This window comes from Excalfactoria chinensis, chromosome 12, assembly GCF_039878825.1.
Source record: "Excalfactoria chinensis isolate bCotChi1 chromosome 12, bCotChi1.hap2, whole genome shotgun sequence".
Classification (NCBI taxonomy): domain Eukaryota; kingdom Metazoa; phylum Chordata; class Aves; order Galliformes; family Phasianidae; genus Excalfactoria; species Excalfactoria chinensis.
In genome coordinates this window covers 13,795,813-13,816,220 of record NC_092836.1, presented here as the reverse complement: position 1 = coordinate 13,816,220, position 20,408 = coordinate 13,795,813, and the positions used below count along the sequence as shown (strand labels likewise).

Here is a 20,408-nt window from a genome sequence, read left to right as displayed (position 1 = left end):
TTGGTCATATTCTTTGTAAGGTTTTCCTTTACAGATTGAAAAATCATATGTTCTTCAGCTTTATCTAGCTGAAAATAAGGGAATTAATCATTACATGTCCCCATAAGGTGTGTGAAGACAAGCTCACATCTGGGGCGGATCAATACCATCCTAAAATGGATAATCAGTGATATTAATTGCTCTCTAAAGTTCTACTCATGTCTTCACAGACTAGAAGAAGCTTCATCAGTGAAGTAACTTCTAGAAAACTGAAGTTAATCTAAGGTCAATGCTTTATTTTCATGGATCCATCTGATCTTTGTGCTTTTTGTACCTAAGACAGTATCATCAACTTGTGCTTTAAAAATGATTCTGTAGCACTCTAACAACAATTGGCTATCTGACGAAAATCCTCCCACTCCCAGCCTCCCCAGGCAGTCAGATGGTTGTGAACGTCTGACTGGGCTGCCAAAGTGTTTAAAATCGTTGTGGGGAGCAGCAGGGTCGTGCTGCAGGAAGGCTCTCTGCAGGTGCCTTTTCTGCCGGATGGCTGCACGTTACCGCGGGCTCAGAGCTGGCGTTTGTGGAACACCAGCAGAGGAATTTGAGGGAAGGCTGGACAGCTGGATTACCTCTCCTTGCACTGTGAAGAATATGGTGCAGCCCTAGTCACAAGTGTTTTTTTTTGTTGTTGTTGTTTTTTTCTTTTTAACCAAGTGTCCTGTGATTTTGGGAGACTTTATTTTGTCTTGTATATACTAGCCACTTTTCTATCTTAATCCTTCTTGCCGCTCTTGTTCTGGCTTATGCATAATGAGCTTGGAGACGGAATGATTATCTTCTCATTCTTCTTCCCCTGTGTTAATAGTTTCTTTCCCCATCCATAAATCATGTTAGAGTTGTAGGCTTTCTTCAGTTGGAAAATAAAATACTTTCTTCCCCTCACAGGAGAAACATTGACCAAAGTACACATACGTATCTTAATGTACCAAGAACAACAACAAAAATGTTGTCAAAGGAAAAGAAGTATTCCTGTTATTTAAATCTTATACACACCTACCAAGTAATATATATAAGAAAATATTCAGTTTGCATTTGACTTTCTTGCATAAATATTATAGTAAGACTGCTTGGTTCTTTCAGTAATGAGACCTGTTTTCTTCTGGGCAGCAGTTGAAGTCCACTTTCCTTGTTGTTAAATATCTTCTAAAATATACCATGTTCCTCACTGGAACGAAAGCAGGCTTCATAGTGTCAGCATGTCTGGATTACCAACATTTTCAGTTTTGAACATTCTGCCTTTAGTTGCAAGTTATCATGGGCTTACTTGTATTTGTTGATGATAAATATTCAGGCCTATGGGTTGCTTACTTACACAGCAAACTATACTAACTTCCTGTGGTAACAGAAAATGTAATTTATAACTTACAAAGTAAACAACACTTGCTCTTCTAATATCGTTCTGGTCTGTAGGGTAAATAGTGTACAGAACCACAAATCATTGTGAACACAAGAACTGAATAGGTGCATCCGGGGGCAGAAATTGACTAAACGTGTTTAGATGCAGAACAAATTATCTGCGGTGACTGAGCATGTCTGCATGAAATTCTGTACAGTCTGCTGAAAAAAGCACTGCTCTTCTCAACAGGAAAGCATCCCCACTTGTGAGGGGAGTACAAGAAATATGCGTATTTATTTGTGTATGTGTTTACATGTTGACACCTTTCAGACTGAAATAATACTAGATATTCTGCTTATGTGAATTTTGAAGTACCAGTCATTGCTTTTATTTTATGTCAGCCCCTGAAAAGCTTTAACTCTGTGTCAGGTTGGTGCTAAGTGAGTTTTAATGAGGCTGTTTCATCCAGAACATTTCTCTATATCTTAATCTTCAGTGAATGAGGCGGTATTACTGGCCTTGGTGCCTCACAGAGGATTAGCAGGGCTCAGGGCATTGCCCACCCAGATCCCCTCTAGCAAGGTGCTGGGTTGCTGTAAGAAGTGGACACCTTGTGGGCAACATCCAGTTTGTTTCCCATCACTGTGTGCTGCAGAAGATACCATAAGAGGTCTCGAGCATTGCGTGTGAGTTGGGTGCCTGGGCCCCAAACCTGCTTGTCGTGTCACCTCGAGGATTTGTTGGCCTCTGAGAAGCAAAACTTCCCCTCCCTCTTGCTCAGCCCATGTATCTGTGTTTTACTTTCCAACACCAGGAGTCATACAGCAGCCCTCAACTTCTCTTACACAACTCTTAGCAGTTTTAGAGGATCAGCAAAGAATAAACACAGGGTTAAAGGTGGGTGACATTGTGAGAGTAACTTCTGTTAGATACATATGGCTTTATTGTTGTCTCTGAACGAGGAACTCCAAGATGATATAACAGAGTGGGCATTTTTTCACATTTTGCTATCCAACAAAGCAAATTAATTCCATTATCTTCTACGGAAAGTTTGCACAGGAATGGTTTTGATGGATTACATCTGTGGCTGCTGACTGATTAGCAGCATGACAGATGTAGGCTTCATTTACAGGGATTTGCTTTCATTCATGAGGAGAAATTGAAGGTTTCTTTCAAGCATTTCTTTTGCATTAAAACTTTGAAAAGTACTCAGCAAATGGTAGACTTTGATTTCCGTTTGCTTAATGCCTGTGCTAATTAACATTTCTGTGAGAACATCTTAACCAAATGTTCTAGTTTTTCCTACATTACAATGATTTCTTTTTCTCTAGCAAAAGAATTTAATTGGTGTATACATAATAACTGACTTGGGATTTGTTTTGTCACCATATGATAGGAAACTGGTGCTGAAGGATTGATCACTGTTTCTTTTTCTGGACTTTATTAATTTTATGATAGGCAATATGGCTCACGGTACAAGCACTCACCACAGATGCGCTCTGTCTGCAGTCCATTGTCTCATATGTGGGTGGAGAGATGGTATGTTTGTAAGTGCAGTAATTAACCCCATTTATCTTTGTCATACCAAAGGATCTGTGCAGTGTGTCGTGTTGTGGAGCTTGTGGTCCATCCTGGGCTCGCTCCTGGTAAGTCTTGGTCATAGAAGTGATGGTGAGGGCTATTGTTTCTTCTCTTGTTGCTTATTCTTGTCCCTTTTCAGTTCAGAATAGAGAGCAGCAAACTCTCAGGATCAATGTCAGGAGCAGAACTATCAAATCTGGGGTGACTGCAGCTGTAAGAATGTGCTCAGGACTGTTCCTGGGTTGTGAAGATGTGGAAAATGAAGAATTCTGATAAAACTTACTGTAATCTCAATGACTTGACACAAAGACATTTCCTTGAAATGTGAGGTAAAGAGGACATCAATATTTAAGAGTAATGCCTCCCAAACCTGACAAAGATCTCAAACTACTTTGAGCTTTCAAAGAGTAAATTTGAGCTAGCTTTTCATCTGCTCCCAATCCCAGTTTTTCTCCCACAGCCGGTATCCAGAGTAAGAGGGCAGCTATTGCCCTCTCTGTATGGAACAAAGGCGGTGATGGCCTCCTGTGCTGTCCTTAAGTGTTATTAATTTAAGAGCTGGAGCCTGGGCAGGACGGTGGGTGTGCAGAAGTTCACCTTGTGTCCTGTGAGGCTCAGCTAGGTACGTTTTGCAGCTGGGAGAGCAGGAGTATTTTCTCAGCTGTGGAGCAGAATGTAGCTAATGAAAGGAGTTGGTTTGTTGCTGCAGTTGTTACTGAGAGCCTGTTTGCTCTCTTGAGGGACAGATTTGGATCCTGTTGAATCACAAAGGGAAAGGGTTTGATCTCAGGCCCTTCTGGGGGACTTCAGTACAATGTGAAAAATCACTGTGCGTTTTGTCAGGAAAATGTCGTGCACGACCTTTTCTTAGGGGAATCCTGACTGCAGACGGCAACTGCATGTGCTAATGACCAAAAGATGTACGTTGACAGAACTCCACATAGAGGATGTGGAGAAACTGTGAACCCCGAATAGTAGGAGACTATGAAATGCTCACTCTACAATCAGGGTTATTTTCAACTCAGCAGATAGGGTTTCACTATTAATCATGTCAATGACAAGGCCAAGACACATACTGAAAAATTATGTACTACCAAATTATACTATTAACATTTTGTTTTGACATTCATTTGAAATTAATTTGAAGATGAAGTAAAGCCGTCTGTGTTACTTTGGAGAGCTTCAAACCAAACCCTTCAGTTAAAGTTCAGGCTGGTGAGCAGTTCTTCCTTACAGATAGAATGTGGAAAATAGTTTTGCTGTTCCCTTCAGTCTTCCCTCAATGAAAACAGTTGTTAATTATTTCCAAATTGGTACATGTGAAGAAACACTGCTGTTGCTTAAATAGTAGGTTCTCTTTTGACTAATTTATGTTTTAGGGTGGGGAAATGTTTTGGCTCTTCCAGATAGAAGATCTGTACTGGCTCTCACTGCAAAGGCCCGTGAGGTTCAAAGTGCTGGCTGGGCTCCCACAGAGCAGAAGACCGGATTAAGGAAACAAACTCAAAGCATGAATTTGTTTCTTAAAGGAAGTTCTAAGTAGCATCGCGTGCTACTGTTGGATATAGTGAGAGGGGACGGAGATGTGTGTGAAAACAAGGTGCTCAGATTTTGCATGCTGCTGCCATTGAGATTGCAGCTGGGTTTTCCCAGGAATGGAAAGGGCTGCCCATGGTTACTTATGGCTTCCAGCAGAATGTCCTCCATAACTGGAGTACTGTGAAAAAATAGGGACTTAATTGCAAACTGAGGAGTGTCACTCATTAGGTAAATGTTAAAAATTTCTTTCCTTCTCTCATCAGAGCAGCTACCAGTAGTTACAATGCTCACCTGAGCCTGGAGTGCTGAGGCAGTGCTGGTGATGCCCCAGGGGCAGAGATGTGTCTGCATGTGTGGCTGCTCCTGGTGCTGGGGAACCCAGGGACGTGCTCTGCCTGCGCGCTGCCAGAAGAGCTCTCCCTGTGCTAATTAGTTCATAACTTATGAGCTTTGACACGTTTTTGTTGGCTGTGCCTTGGGAAATGTTTTTGAATGGCTGTTGTTGGCTTTGCTTTAATCCGTTCCCAGATTTTTTTGGCTGCTGTGGAAAGAGATGGATTATTTGATTGTGTTCTGGAGGTACCTGAAATCTGGTGATGTTAAGATAATGTTAAAAAAAGAAAAAGTATATTGATATTAAACACGTTTATTTTCATTAAAAATAAATAGGCTCCTTCTGCTGCAGAGCTGCAAGTGCATGCTGAGCCTCCTGTGCACAGACATTGTGTTTACATTGTCCTTAAGGAAACCAAATCTTCACTGGTCTGACAGAGACTCAATCTCTTCCGCTTTAGGATGCCCTGCATCCCCACAATAGGGAAATAGGTTTAAAAAACATGGTGGGTAGGGCTGGCTAAAGAGCTTGTGCCTCTCTGCTTGTCTGCGCTGCTCCAGGACCCATGATCCTCTCCTCCGTGTGGTGCAGGCTCTTAGCAGCCATAGCAGCACACTCCATGTGTTTTGGCTGCTCCAGCCCCTCGTCCACACACAGCCCCTTGCTGAGCAATCCATTGCCAGTGTGTCAGAGCTGGGACGAGGACCAGCTCCTCCACATGTGCTGGGCGGGATGCTGTTGCCGTTCCCCTCCTTTCCCCCATGTGAGTCGTTTCTCTATCACTCCATGCAGCTGCCATCCTCCCACTGAGTCACTTTGGATCTACTGCAGTGGCGACTCCCAATGACACAGAATTTTGCTGTTCAGTGAGCCAAATACCTGCCCTGTTGTTTTGGGCTAGGCTGGAGCGAGGGGGAGCATTGAAACGCTACACCCAAGACATGACGCTCCCTTCCACAGCTTTGTCCCGTCATTCACTTGGAACAAGGCTGCCTTTAGTTCCCAGTTCTTCAAAAATGGATTTGAAATCTTCACATTCTGGAGGAATATGTCCCAGAGCTGCCTGGTCGCTATTCCTAATGCTTGGCTGCTGCAGCTGAAATACCTTGGTTGATACTTTTCCATTACTTTGGCGTGTTGGGTTCCTGTTTGGATTTGAACACAGGCAACGTCCTGGAGAGCATCAGGAGCATCTCTGCAGGGCGCCTATGCTGGGCAGGGAGGTCTTGTCGGAACCGCTCTCAGGAATCCATGTGAGTTATGATCTTGTGCTGCTCGCTCCTTGTTTGTCCCACTCTTGAGTTCTCTGTTGAATTAAGTAATGATCCTCTGGGCTCCCAAATGTCCATTTTTTTAAGCTTTTCCATGAAAAGGAGGTTTACAGTAACTTATTTCTTATTGCAAATAAAGCTAAGAAAAACCACCTGCAAAAGCTATGACTCTTGAAAACTGTCTGATTTTGCCAAGAACTGGAGCGCTGACAACTCTGAAGTGACTAAGTATCTTGTGCTTTGCTTTCAATAAGAAAAGGGCAGCTCCTTCGAATTGAATTTTCACTGGGGTTTATTGTACTTCTCTTTTCACCCAACCCAGCTGTCCCAAATGAGGAGGTTGGCTCCAGCTCATCTCAGGTTTCATTAATTAGGCAGAAGGGAATGGCTCTGCACACTGTATGGTGCATGAGAGCAGTAAAGGAAATCTTTCTCTGCTTTTCATTCATCCATCTGGTTAATAGCACTGTAGTTACCTCTGCTAGCGAGATGGGCTGGGAGCAGCCAGCAGCAATCACTTCCAGTGCCTGGTGAGATCACAAGTTTCCGGATTGAAAGGGTGTGAAAGGAAGAGCTAATCCATGGGCTGGCACAGCCCAGCCAGGAGTTACTGGGCTTAGAGATTTTCTATTTTTCATAAAACAAAACAAAAAAAAAACCTCTCACAAATTTCCATTTGTCTCTTGCATTTTAAAGGGATTGTTTTAAAATTGATACTTCCTTCCATCCCCTCCCTTCTTCCACTCGTAGTCTATGCTATGACCGCAGCCATTTAAGAGCTGCTGGCAGCTGCAGCAGAGCAGCGATGTCTGGCTGGGGCGAGGTGCTAAATACACAGGCAAAATGCCTTTGTCTGTATGATATGGATGTGCATTTGTGCTTTAGCCTCTCCTGTACCTATTGCAATGCCAGTGTGATAGGGAAGAGATTCAGCATGAGAGAACAGGGCTGCAGCTTGAGCCAGATTTTACTGGGAGACCAGGAGAATCCTTGATAGCATTGATGTCTTGATTTGTGTGCAGGTGGTTCAGTGCCACTACTGCATTTCCTTCTTGCTATTCAACCATATTTGTGCATATGTGGGCTTCCTTCTTTATATGCATGAGACCTGACTGTATAGATGGACAGACACACAGAGCAGCTCACTCACAGTTCCTCCCTGCAGGGCCTGTGCTCCCTGGCACAGTGCAGGACAGGTTGTGCAGTTGTCTGCCACCTTCTGCGTTCATTTGGCTGCATCTGGCCCTGTCTGCTGCTCAAGATGAGAAAATGCATAATACAACTTTATTGCTGGTCTTACTATTCCAGCAAAGAGACTTCTAGTGAGGAACATAGAGGAAGGATAGAGAGAAGAGTAATTCTGTACGCACTGTTTGGAAAGCTCTATATCTGGTCAGATTACAGATGCTTCTTCAAAGCTGGACATCAGTGGGATCTCACGCAGGTGTTCTCTGCAGTGGGCTGAATTTATTCTGCTTATTGCTTTTTGTTTATAAACTTCTGTCTTTTTTTTTCTTCCGGGAACATTTGAAAGAATGCTCTTGATCCTGCAGTATCTCTTCCACACGTGCACACCTTCTGCAGTTGTTCTGCTGTCTCCAGAACAACCCTTATCACGAAAGATCATGTTCCTGTGAAGGCTTTGAAGCAAAGCACCTCTTGTCACCTCTGCTTACCTACAATGAGCCTTATGGTTTAGCACTGAAATGAAACCATCTGGAAAAAAGTCTCTCAGTAAAGTACTCCTCATAATTTAAAGATGTTGCACATTTGAAATGTCTGTGTGGAACACATTGGTTTCATCAGTGTTTTCAAGTAACACCGAACTGTTTTAATCAAGTCAGCGTTCTTCATTTTGACTTTGTTATGACTTCGATTCAAGAAAATCACTTTCTGAGCATATCATTTTGCAGAAATCTCAGCATTTGTAACTTTCTGTCCCCTTTTCCATGAAGGCATGTGCTTGTCCTTCATGTTCATCTGAACTCTCGCTTCTTTAAAGCTGCTATAAAGTGTATTGCTTTGCCTTTCCTAGGTATCATGTGGAAAGAAGGAGCTGAGGAGTATGATACTATGATTTCACATCTCCAGCTTTTGATACCATTAGCTGCTGTCCCCAGAGCCCCTTCCAGCAGCAGGGATCCAGAGGGTGTCCCACATCTGCTGTGTGGGTTGGGCAGGGCTCTCTCGCTCCGGTGGGAGTGTTTTCTCAGAGGTCCTTAACAGTTGTGTCTGCCTGCTTCACTCCAGTCTTTTTCTCTGTGCCTGACATAGAGGCTGCTTCTATGATATGCAAGTTTATGGGTTGGCGGAGAGGAGCCATGGGTGTGGGGAACAGATGGAGAAAGTACAGGGAAAATGCAATGCTTTAAAGGAATAAAAAGAGATGCTTTTGTTGGAGTCAGAAACAAGAAGTCTCTGATGAAAGAAAATGAGCCTGAGGATAAGGAATACAGCGATATTACCAACAGAAAAAGGCTTTGTAATGATTTGGGACTTATCAGTTTGAGATTGGTAGCTTGAAAACTGAATATTCAGGGTATCAAACAAAAAAGGATACAGGGGGTGGCTGAATGACTGAACAAGGCATTGAGCAGCAAGTGTGGAAGGTGCGACATCCAAAGCACCTGGGAAGAATTGGGGTTGGAAGAGGAGCAGTGGGCAGGGCTGGGCACAGCTGCACCAGCAGTGATCCCGCAGGCATAGATCTGTCCAAATGACTTCCATGTGCCAAAGCATTAACACCAGGAGGTACCGATGGGAGGGACCGATGACAAAATGCTGCTGTGGGAACCTTACTGAGGGAGCTTATCTTTAACTGTCCTTCCATTCTTTTTTTCCTGGCTGAAGCAAGGTAATAATTACACGCTTTGGTTACCCACAGAAGCTGCTGGAAGTAGGATAAATTATTAATTCCCAGACTGCACTCTGAAAAAATTAATTTCAGCACCACCTATTGCAAAATACTCCCTTGGACCAAATATCCAACTGCTGGGAGCAGATCTGAAAAAGTGAGCTTCTTCCAAACCCATTAGCATACATTCTGAAGCTTTTATTTCTCATTGTTGGTATCCGTTAGCATGCTGAACTAATAAACTCAAATAGTAGTAAAAACCTTTCATTTACAAGAACTGTATCTCTGTGCGACGTACTGAAGTAATTCAGATTCCAGGACGGAGCTGTGGAAATTCTCAGCACAGTTTGTCCATATCTTATCAGAACAGGCACGCTTTTCCCACAGCCTGGCTGCTTTCCAGCAGTGCCTAAGCAGACTTGTTGGAAGCCCGCTTTGAATGGGAGAAGTAATCTTTCTGAATGGATTTTCTGGCAGGATTCCTGTTGCGTGTGTGGTTTATTGTTCTTGGTGATGTGTCTACATTTAACCCGCTAGATAAAAGTTTTAGGGTCTTTTTTTTTTTTTTCCTTCTTTTTTTGGAGGGGAGTGGTTCAGGAAAAATAATCAGATTGTAAATTCTATAGAATCTTATACACAAACTTATTTTTTTCTGTTTTATCTACTCTTTCATGCTAGTTGTATAGCGTTTTGAGCAGGCTTTTGATGTAAAAGCCAATAGATTATTTCCTTGGACTTTTCTACAGTCAAAGGATTGAATGATTAAAAAACAAATAACTTTCTTTTCCTCGACCAATTTTAGCAAAGTTTTATCGTGCCAATTCATTTCATTTTTAAACAGCCATTCTACTCACAGCGCCGTAGTTCTGCATAACAGAACAGTTGTGCTGTCAAAAAGAAAAGAAGCGGTTCCCACTGGTGGCGTATCCTGAACTGGAGTGAATGCCTGTTGGTTGTGCATCGGTTGTAACTCCAGTGTGTGCAGTCAATCCCCCATGCACTGCAGGCCTGCTGTGGAGCTGAGCCAACTTCTGAGCTGAGGATCCGGCCTCTAATATGTGTTACAGGATAGCTAATATGATGTTTAACCACTCGGTAATGGCAGTATACAAAGACGTTCTATTTTAGCACCACTGGGGCTAGAAAATAACTGTTAATGCTGAAAACTGAAGTGCAAATGATTGCTAAATGGAAGAAGGAGGCAGAACAGAACTCCTGTTATTTTGAGTTAACATGTGTTAACAGACAAATATTCAGGTTGAGTTTTGGCCATGAAAGATCCTTAAGATTTGAATCTTTGTAGCTAAAACAAAAAGATCACATATCTTAAATTTGCATCTACAGAGGAGGAACTGCATCTGTTTATTATCTGCCAAAAGAATCTCTTCCTTTTTTTTTCTAGAAAGATTGATTTAACAAAAGGGCATGAAGCATAAAGACCTTATTTTTATTTTAACATACAAATATATTCTGAGCAGATTAAAAATAGAATAGTAAAAGCCTTTTTTCTGTTTAGAAATAGGCATTGGAATAGCGGAGTTGGGAGGGGGGGGGATGGAAGGGAGCTTGTAACTCCAAACTTAGTGCCTACAATGCTTGGAAGACTTTATGATTAATTTCATACTTAGGTTTCCAGATGTTGGATTTCGTCCCAACTTTTAAAGACCTCTAATGTTTAACAGGATATGTGCTGAGTGTAGTCTTTAACAGAGTTTTCTTTCATAATTCTAGGGTCTGTGAGAAAAGGTAACTCGGGAAAACGCTGCGGAATTGGAGCTGAATATACAGCCTTCTAGGAAAGGAACCAGCAACCCTTAAAAGTGCACCTTTGGACCGGAGCTGTGTTTTTGGGAAGACTATGGATAAGCAGCAGAGCTGGCAGCGGAGCTGTCTGAATGCTGCCTTTTTCATGCTGCTGTGGAGCAGCGTTTCCCATGCACAGAGGGACTGCACAGGCGTGGAGTGCCAGCCCGTGGACAACTGCATCGAGGATGTGCTGGAGCCTGGTGAGTGCTGCGCCACGTGTCTGCAGCATGGCTGCACATGTGAAGGCTACCAGTACTATGACTGTGTCAATGTGGGCTTCGTCAATGGCAAAGTACCCGAAGGACAGTCTTACTTCGTGGACTTTGGAAGCACTGAGTGTTCGTGCCCCAAGGGAGGGGGTAAGATCAGCTGTCAGTTCATGCTGTGCCCAGAGTTGCCCCCAAACTGCATTGATGCAGTGGTGCCAGCGGATGGCTGCCCTCAGTGTGGAAGAATAGGCTGCCTCCACGAGGGCCAGAAATACGTAGCAGGACACACCTTCCACATGCCGCCATGCAAGGTCTGCCATTGTCCAAATGCTGGCGGCGAGCTGATGTGCTACCAGCTTCCCGACTGCAACACGTTCGCCTTAAACACCGTGAGTCCCATGGATGCTGAAGACAATGAATCAGAGAGGCACTACGATGATCCGTACAGCTACGACCAGGAGGCACCAGAAGGAGACAACACCCAGGTGGAATCTCCAAAAAAATACAGGAGCTATTCTTCCCATCTCGAGCAGGAGAGCATAAGCCAGGAGCAAAGCGAGGATTATGACTACCTACCAGCCAGCATTGCTCCTTCAAGTTCAGCTGTGACTGATACATATACTGAGGAAACAACCACTCTGCTCACCACACCAGCACCGAAGCTCCTCTCTGAATTTCGCAGTGCCACCGAAGGAACTGAGCGAAAGAGGGTACCCAGCCCCACTGCAGCACCCCCACAGCAAACAACGCATAAGGAAGCCCCAGTAACAACCAGTGCTCCGCTGGAGCACACCACAGCCACCACTGAGACACCCAAACAGCTGGAGAAACTGGACAGGAGGCCAAAAGGGAAGCAGGGGGACAAGGAAAGGAATGAGCAAGAAAGAGCACCCCACTCTAAAATGAAAAAGCATGTCAGAAAAGAAGACCCGGGGAACAGTATTCACCTAGATTTGAAAGAGGTGAATTTAACAGAGCCAAGTTCAGCAAAATCTTCCCATGAAACACATGAGGGAAATGCCTTTCCCAAGGTGAAGTTCAGTGCAACAACCTCTCCCCCTGTTGCTTTAAAGGAAGACCGTAGTCAGTCATCCCAAAAGCAGTCACAGACACTGTATCGTTACCACCCTGAGGAAGATGGGGACCCCAACTCTATTCATGCTAACCCCAGATTACCAGAAGGTAAGAACTATTTCCAGTGTAGATGTCTATGTCACATTTCCTTATAATGGCATTTCTCTTTCCTTATTTTCACTCCACGCAGACACAAAGTGAAGCAAACCTCCAGTTACTTTCTTTTAGCTCTTTCAGGAGGTGCTTTGTCTTTCATGTGACTCAACAGCTACTGTTGCATAATTGCTTGCCTTGTTTTGATTTTGCAGACCGTGGATGATTTTTTCTTGTGTTTTAACTTTATTTCAGATAATGAATTTTCCTTTCATTATTTTCTCTTCTTCATTTCTAATACAATGTCAGAGAAATGTTTTACTGTACAGGAAAGGAATTGGATTTAATTATTTATCTGTTTGGATTCTCCATTTACCAGCTGAATGTAATCATATTAGTAGCTTTCATATTTTACTAGAGGAAGGAGTGAGATAGTTATGCTTCTAGGACACAGTGTGCATCCTACACAAACATTTGCAGCACTAATATTTATCCTATGGCTGAAAGGCTGTTTAAGCTCATTAGTACAAGAACTTGGTAGATACATTCAAACACCACTGAGGACTAGTACAGAGAAAGGACTGCCTCCTGCTTTGAGTTTTTTGGGGGGCTGGAAGTTGATGATGTTTATGATCAACTGTGGCAAGTGTGTGTATTTCCTCTCTGCCTCTGGATTCCTCTTGACATCTTCAGTGAATGTTGATTATATGCTTTATGCAGGGCTCATTACAGTAATGAATGCAAACTTCATCGCTATAAATTAGCATGTATACAGCTCATATTTCCAATTCATTTTTCATCAAATCAAGAGTAATATCTCCATTTTCAAGATGTGGCACAAAATGTTCTCATGAGAACTCAAATTTATAATACTTGCAGTCTGAGTCAAGAATACCGATTGCTCCCTAAACAGCGATATTTCTTCTGGGGTTACTTAGGTAGCCCTTATATGTGTTAGTCAGTCTACTCAAGAAGTTTAAGGGAGATAGAAGGTGGTAGATTTGAGGAGGAGCTGAGGTTTTAGGTGCCCATGTAAACAGCATGCCTTGTTTACCAAATAAAAGGGTTGTGAGGTCCATGCATGGAGATGATAGCCTCTTCCTTCTCTCCTGTGTTATGTTCTTATTGTAAATGTTGACTTCATAGCCAGTGATAGCAGCCATAATCCGAGTCAGACCTTGATGTCTTGATTTCACCAGAACAATACTCTACAAATCAGGTCTACCTGAAGAGCTTCATTACATTACAGTTGTAAGCCAGACAGCTTCCAAGGAGGCAGTTTGAACCCAGTGCCTTGAAATGAGAAAACACTGGTTGAACACACATACCATGAAGAGGGATGTCATTAACAGATGGAGGCTGTCAAATGTGGTGTGATGGATAGTTTCTGTGCTCCAAGCCTTACCTCTGTGCTACCTTCTCTCCATAGATGCCTGTTTTATTTCACGTCTAGATAAATTTGTTCTGTGAAAGATGAATCTCCTAGGCCTGGCTGACTGATGATCCAAGGCGTAAACTGGTTCCAGCCTTCCAGTTTGTCTAACCTGAATGAGAGCATAAGACCTGTGTCTGCTCTGTGAAATGTGAGTGGCGAAAAGTTGGTGATACATCCCTAAATTTCCAGTAAGAGAGTTTAAGGAAGCCTTTTGGGATGAAAGAGCTGTACTATAGAGCTAGCTGCTGCATTTTGGAGTCTCCTTGGGATGCTTTAGTCTGTCATCCATGGGAACTGCTTGGCTGGCACAGGACTGGCTGAGGTTGGTTAGATCAGGCTTCTTGCTGGATAGCAACAAAAAATGATGCCTGTGTGCTGTGAGGGAGCTGCAGAACCTTTCCCTAAACCAGGATTCTCCCTGGACATGACTAGTCACAATACTCTTGCCTAGGGACTGATGGATTTTCACTTGTGGTGGGGGTGTTCTTTTAATTGATGTGGTTGTGACTCATGCGAGTTGATCCATATGTTCCATGTAATAAAACACATACATCTTCTGTCTCTTTGGTGATTCCTGAGCTGGTGATAGAGGGCAAGTGAAGACATTAGTCAGCCTTGAAAGGAAGATTAATTCTGCCTGCAGATGTAGAATGAAAGCATAAATTTTGTGCATGTTATTCCTAACTATGAAATGGTGTGATCTGCTCAAATTGCTGAATACCTTCTCCTCTCATCTTCAGAGCCTGTGAGGCCATGTTGCTGTTCCCCAGCAGGGCTGCTGCTGTCATAAAGTGATGCCACACCTCCAGCTTCATTCCCCTTGGAGGCTGCACGCAGGCAGCCCTGCAAGGGATATGGGTAGGCCCAGCTCTCTGGGCTGCATTGTGAACCATCCCCATTGCCTGCAGCTCTGGGCAGGATCTTCTCAGCGGGGAGTGCAGCATGGCTGCATGGGGATGCAGGAGCCCCCAGGCTGTGTGTGCCCAGCAGTGGTTGCCCTGGAAAGCAGGCTGACCTAGGAGATTGCTTGGGATTTCTTTTTGCACTTAATTGACTTCTCCTGCTTTTCTCATCAGTCTGCATGTGGGGGTGGATTTGCTTTATTTTAGGTTGTCTTTCCTTGAAATCTTCAGTACACTTACTAAAATTTCATCTTAATTGCTTTTTCCCCCCTGTGTTTATTTGGATTCCCAAGTCCCCAAGTGATACATTTTTTTCTGTGGCTCTGGGGACACTCTACATACTTTATTATTTATTCTAGTATTTCTTTCTCCCTGGAGCTTAGAGAAGGACATGGGTCTTCACAGAGACATTTGCTGCCCCTAAAAATTCATCCTAGAGTAGATGGCTGTTGCATCTTTTTTTCCTTCCTATTAGCTGTGTCCTGGCATCAGATCTCAGTGGTTGGATCCCTGGTGCCTCTGGTTAAACACTGATGGCTCTGGGGAGCTAAGCCCAGCAGATGGTACCTGCCCTAGCAGGGCTGGTGGCTGCTGCTGCACAGGGGTTCACCATCCTCTGCTCTGTGCCAACCCACACCACTCTGCTGTGGAAACGCTTCTGTCTTTAAACTGAGTGCACTTGTCATAGATCCCAGTTGTAGACAGAAGAGTTCTCCAGCCACATGCAGAGCTATTGAAGCTGCTGTGGCAAATGCTAATTAATCCACTCCTAAAGGAATAGTAAGTGTAGAGTAGAGGTAGTTACTCAGCTGAGAAAGTGTAAATTAAATACTGTTACCAAGGGAAAGGATGAGATTGATAGAGACTATAGTCTTTACGCAGTCTCTTTCCAAACATTGATCTTCTCCTGTCATTTACTGTAGGAGCAACAGAGGGAATTTTAATTTCTGTATTTCTTATTTCCTCATAATAAAAATGCCCTGAACAGGGAAGGGCTTAATAAAACATATTTAAAGATCTTACCGTCAAGTTTTTATTATTTTTTTCCTACTTGTTTCCATTTCCCCATGCACTGCCAGAGCAGTGCTGTTCCTTGGATAAATGTAGCTCAGGTAGCGAGCAGCCTCGTTGTGAATGTTTTATGATTTGCCTTCTGCTTTTGGCAGCCTGAATAGCAATTTGTGTCTAGCTGGAACCACGTGTTCCAGAATAGAGGTATTTTTCCACTTAAAAACAATCGCCAGTTCTGGATAAGTTTATCATGGTCATTTTCAGAGATAAGGATAATTGCTCTCCAACTGAAGTAAATTCGTGAGACAAGATCAGTGGATTGGAAAATAGCACTCATTGCAAGTGAATCCTTATCAGGTAGGAGGCACTGGGAGGCTCCTGTGCAACTCCTGAGGATGTAGGCAGGTTTTCAGCCATCCCATCTACTGTGTGTTTGCTCAGGGCCTGAGGTTTATGAAGAAACACCTTACCATTAGTAACTGAGGACAGATGGGAAACAAGAGATCCATGGAGCAGGCCTGCACTGAGGGCTTCCCTGAGCATGCCAACCCTTCAGCCCTTCGTCCTGCTGCTGCTGTAAAAGGCACAGAGGGTGGTAAATGCTGTGAGTGATGCTTTGGAAACACAATCTCAAACTGCAATTGCTTTGTGTTTTTAAATATTAGGTGATGTGTTCTTTCATGTTTACTTGCACTACCTCAGGCTTAAATCTGTATTGTATACTTGGTCCCAGCTCTTTCTACAGCAGGAAGAAATCAGCTCTGAGCCCTCAAACTAAGATCACTGCAGAATAAAAATAAACCTGGGGAGAGTGGGATGTAGGGAGAAAAAGCCTTCAGGCCAGCAGTATGAATTGGGCTGAGCTACAGCCCCAGGCAAGTGTTGAGCTGTCTCTTGGGAAGCACAGCTTTCAGAGGGATAATGGAAGAAGATAGCGTGAATGAGTGTAGGGCAGGTGAGGGTACTTGCAGAAAGTGAGGGATGAGAATACAATAAAATAGAGAAGCATTTTAAGAGAAAACCACAAAGTAGATGTTCTGTCCAAAATGTCATTCTGACCTTTCCAGGTGGTATCTGGATGCCACCGTGTATCAGGGGCATCCCAGCCTGCTCCCCTTGCATATCTCTTGCTACTTTCTGCGTTAATGAGACCAGTAACTTCGGGCTGGTGTGCACTAAATACTGCTTGTGGCACAGGGCTGTGAACACAGGGCACAAGGGCAAGCCAAACCTGGCCCCAGCCACGTAAAGGAGCACATTCATGCTTGTTGTTTTGCAGACTTTGAAATAAGCAGTAGCTAAAGGTATCAGATCTCCAGGTGCTGCTCTGGCAGATGTGACTGAGCTCTTGCTTTCAGTGGATGCACCATTGAGCCCATGTGAAATGCTCTGAACAGTCCCTCTTAAGGAATTTGAGCACAAACCAGGAGCTGACCTAACCTGCCAGCCTGGGCATGTCAATAGCAGCTAACTGTGAGTATCCAGACTTGCCCTAGCCAGGGGCACACTTTCTAGGTCAGTGTTGATGTTTTTGTGTTTGTGCCTAGTTGATTTCTCTGGACAAGTTGCCGCATGACTGCTGCTCGCCTGTGTGTGTTTTGGGAGCTGCTGCAGGTCAGGCTGTTGCTGGCTTTCTGTCAAGGCTTCCATGTGATGCTCAGAGCTGTGAGTTTAGTGCATTCTTCTTCCTTTATGTGGCTTGGCCAGATTTTCATCCACTTTGCCACACACTTTGTACAGAGTGCTCTTCTCCCTGTAGCACAAGTACTATTGCTCATGCTATTGGCTGGAGCACTTATTTTTTATAAGGGAATGCACTGTGGTCAGTGCTGGCACCAAGGGCACCTGCAGGTAGTGTTTGAAGAAAGAGTGAAATGGGATGAAACTTTGGCTTCCAGCATGGAGTTTATGCCTCAGTGCTGGGCCTTGGAGTGAACACAGAAGGCAGTGTTTTCCTGGGACAGGTTTTCTACAGTGACAGGGGACACAGGCAGGTATTGTCAGGCATCCTTAACTTCATGGGATTTGTGTACCAAGACAGTTTAAATTCAGTATGTTGAAATAATAAATGCAACTACAGGTGAGCATCTAACTCATTATGACCTGTTATCACCTAAAACCCCTGGGCATCAAAATATCTTTGGAAACCCATTCTCTGTACCTATTTTGTAAGGGTAAACATCATCCATCTTTTGTGGCAAGTTAGCTTCATCTCTAGTTTGCAAAAGCATTTGATCTCAATTATGAAATTAAAATGTGCTGGAGACAAACTGTGAATTGAGATGGAGATTGTCTCGTGCCATTTAAATAAGCTCTTGAAAAGACAAGACCTGGCTCCTGGGTTTCGCAGATGATGGCAGCTACTCTTTATTTATAGTATGTATCTGAGAGTACTTCTTTTAAGGAACAGAGTTTAAATGAGACTTGTTTGGAGTAGTGTTTGTGGTGTTATAATCAATCACTGAGGTATTGACGCAGAGTATAGCTTGTTAGAGGGAAGCAAATATAAGTAGTAATTTTTGTTCCAAATGTTGTCAGACAATAACCTTTTGAACAGTTTCAAATATGTGGGCCAAAGGAATGCAGCTTTCTAGCCTATGCTTACTCATGAAAGGATTTGTAATTTCATTACCCCAGGCCTCTCAGCGAGCCATATCTCTTACCTCTCAGGGATTCTTAGGTAACAAGCCAGCAGTAATTGGGATTTTACAAAGATCTCCTTATGTGTGAGTGGTTTTTCTGTTTTATTGACTATTCCCAAACTGTCTGTGCTGTGTCTGAGATGACTGATTGTCTTCCAAAGCCATCAAAAAGTCCAAAACTCCTACCCCAAAGTACTTGTTGTACCAAGCCCATGTCTGAGAGAAGGACAGGGAAAAAAGCAGTCATGCTATCACTTGGATAATATTGGAGGGGACCATAATGGCCATCCAGTTCCAACCCCCTTGCCTTGGGCAGGGTTGTCATACATTAGATCAGGCTGCCCATGGCCTCATGCAATTTGGTCCTGAATGCCTCCAGAGATGGGACTCCCACAACCTCTCTGGGCAATCTCACTGTTCTGTGGGTAAAAATCATCTTCCTAATTTCTTACCTAAATCTCCCCTTTTACTGTTACCAATCCTACAGCAAGCTACTGCTTGCATCTCGGGCAGCCTGTATTGCAAAACAGTTAGGTCTTTTTATGCTGTTATATATCATTCCACTAAGGTGATTTAAGTTGAGCATGTGAGTGTGTCTCACAGATAAATAAGTTTTAAGGATGAACTTTATTTCGTCACTGCGTAAAAATTTAATTTCAAGATAAATGTGTACCTTCTCCCTTATGCTGGTGAGAATCTGTGCTGCATCTTTACCTTCCATGCTCAAGGAACTCACAAGTTGGTGGCTGTTTCTCTGCAATGTGCAAGCAGGCGCAATTGCAGTTTTTCACATACCTCTATAAAACATCTTGTTTATGGCCTATAAGCTGCTCTGGATTAGTATAATTTTCCCTTATCCAAGAATTTTCCTCTGCAATTTGCATTAAGTTTTCTTGTGTTGGAATTGCTTGTTTCATGAAACTACCAGCAGTTTTCATTTCCAGGTTCAAAACTACAGTATTCTAGCCAAGGGATTTTGTAAGATATTTACTCTGAGTAACTGGTTTTGTTGAAGATAACATACACTTAAGTAATGTCTCATGTATTAATGATAAAACTTTTACTGGTTCTCAATCAAAGCTGATAAGCATTGTCTTAACTTATGGCAGTGAAATCAAAAGAATTCGGTACGAAGTCTGTTTTACATTACTAGGTTACACAAATGTTTAATTTCAGTTGGTTTGGATTGAATGTAGTCACAAGCAAGTTGTGGTTTTGCTTGTATCTTCAAGTGGGATTGGAGATAAACGTGTAGGCTTTTCAAAAATCTTGTCTCAGGACTTTGAGTTGTTGCATTAAACTAATTAACATGCTTTAAATATATTCTTGAAATACAGACTTATGCCTTGCCCAGATATGTCCCTGGACAGCAATCCTCTTAGGACTGCATGTGCCCCTTCCCCTTTGTACTTGGCCCCAGGCACAACAGGAGACAGCTTGTGCCGCAGCGTGCCTGGAATCCACCCTGGGATGGGCAGAGGCTCCCACTGCCTTGGCATTAGGTGAAAGTTGACCAATCTAGATGAAAAAGAGTTGTACAATTCGTTTCTTTATTGTTTGTGATGGATGTGACCAACTAATTCAAGTGAACGGAGGCTTTTAGAGTCAACTAATATTTGCCTTTCATTGTGAGTAGTCTGATATCCTGAAAAATTCTGGTATGGCGCAGCAGATGCCAGTCTAAGTTTACTATTTATTCTCACACTCAAATACGAAGGTTAAATGAATTAAACATTTTGGTGCAGAAACTGATCCACCTTTAACCTTCAGCGCTGCGTTGCTGTTCTCACTTGGGTGAGTGCCGACCTCCCAGCATGCCAGCACAGGCTGGCAGGGCACACAGCTCATCTGCAGCAGGATGGTTGGAATGCTTCACCTGCACTGCTGTTTGTCTGCACCACTATAGGCTATGGGATCTGACCTTTATTAGGTAACAGTGAAGTCCCTTTGTAGTATGGTGAAGCAGATTTATGCAGTCTTGAAATCTGACCCTGATATTTCAGGGAGTTTACTCGTTCAGCTTCTAAATGGAGTCAGTAACGTTCCTTGTAATAAGACTTTGAAGGTCAAATCCTGTTCTGTCAGTGCCATATTAACCCCATTACTTCCAGTTAGATATACACTCATTTCAGCTGTATTACTTCTTCCTATATTACTGCAAAATGGTAAAGGGCAACTGTTAACCATTAGAAATCCTAAAAACAAAACACCCTCGTTAAAGAAGACCTCCTTACATTTCACAGTGTGCATTGGTGAAGTGAGCTGGTCTCACTTCACAA

The 20,408-nt window shown here is 43.2% G+C and overlaps 1 protein-coding gene across 3 annotated transcripts in view; it reads left to right on the top strand.

Annotated features, from left to right (window-relative positions):
- FBLN2 (fibulin 2) overlaps positions 1-20,408 on the top strand; it is an 89,233-nt gene that overhangs the window by 19,426 nt on the left and 49,399 nt on the right. For 2 of the 3 annotated variants that reach the window (XM_072347561.1, XM_072347560.1), the window contains exon 2: positions 10,689-12,154. In XM_072347561.1, coding sequence (XP_072203662.1) covers positions 10,816-12,154 — 1,339 coding nt within the window. In that variant the 5' untranslated portion in view covers positions 10,689-10,815. Of the gene's footprint in view, positions 1-5,805; positions 6,086-10,688; positions 12,155-20,408 lie in introns of those variants that run through there. The other variant, XM_072347562.1, reaches the window with a different exon arrangement.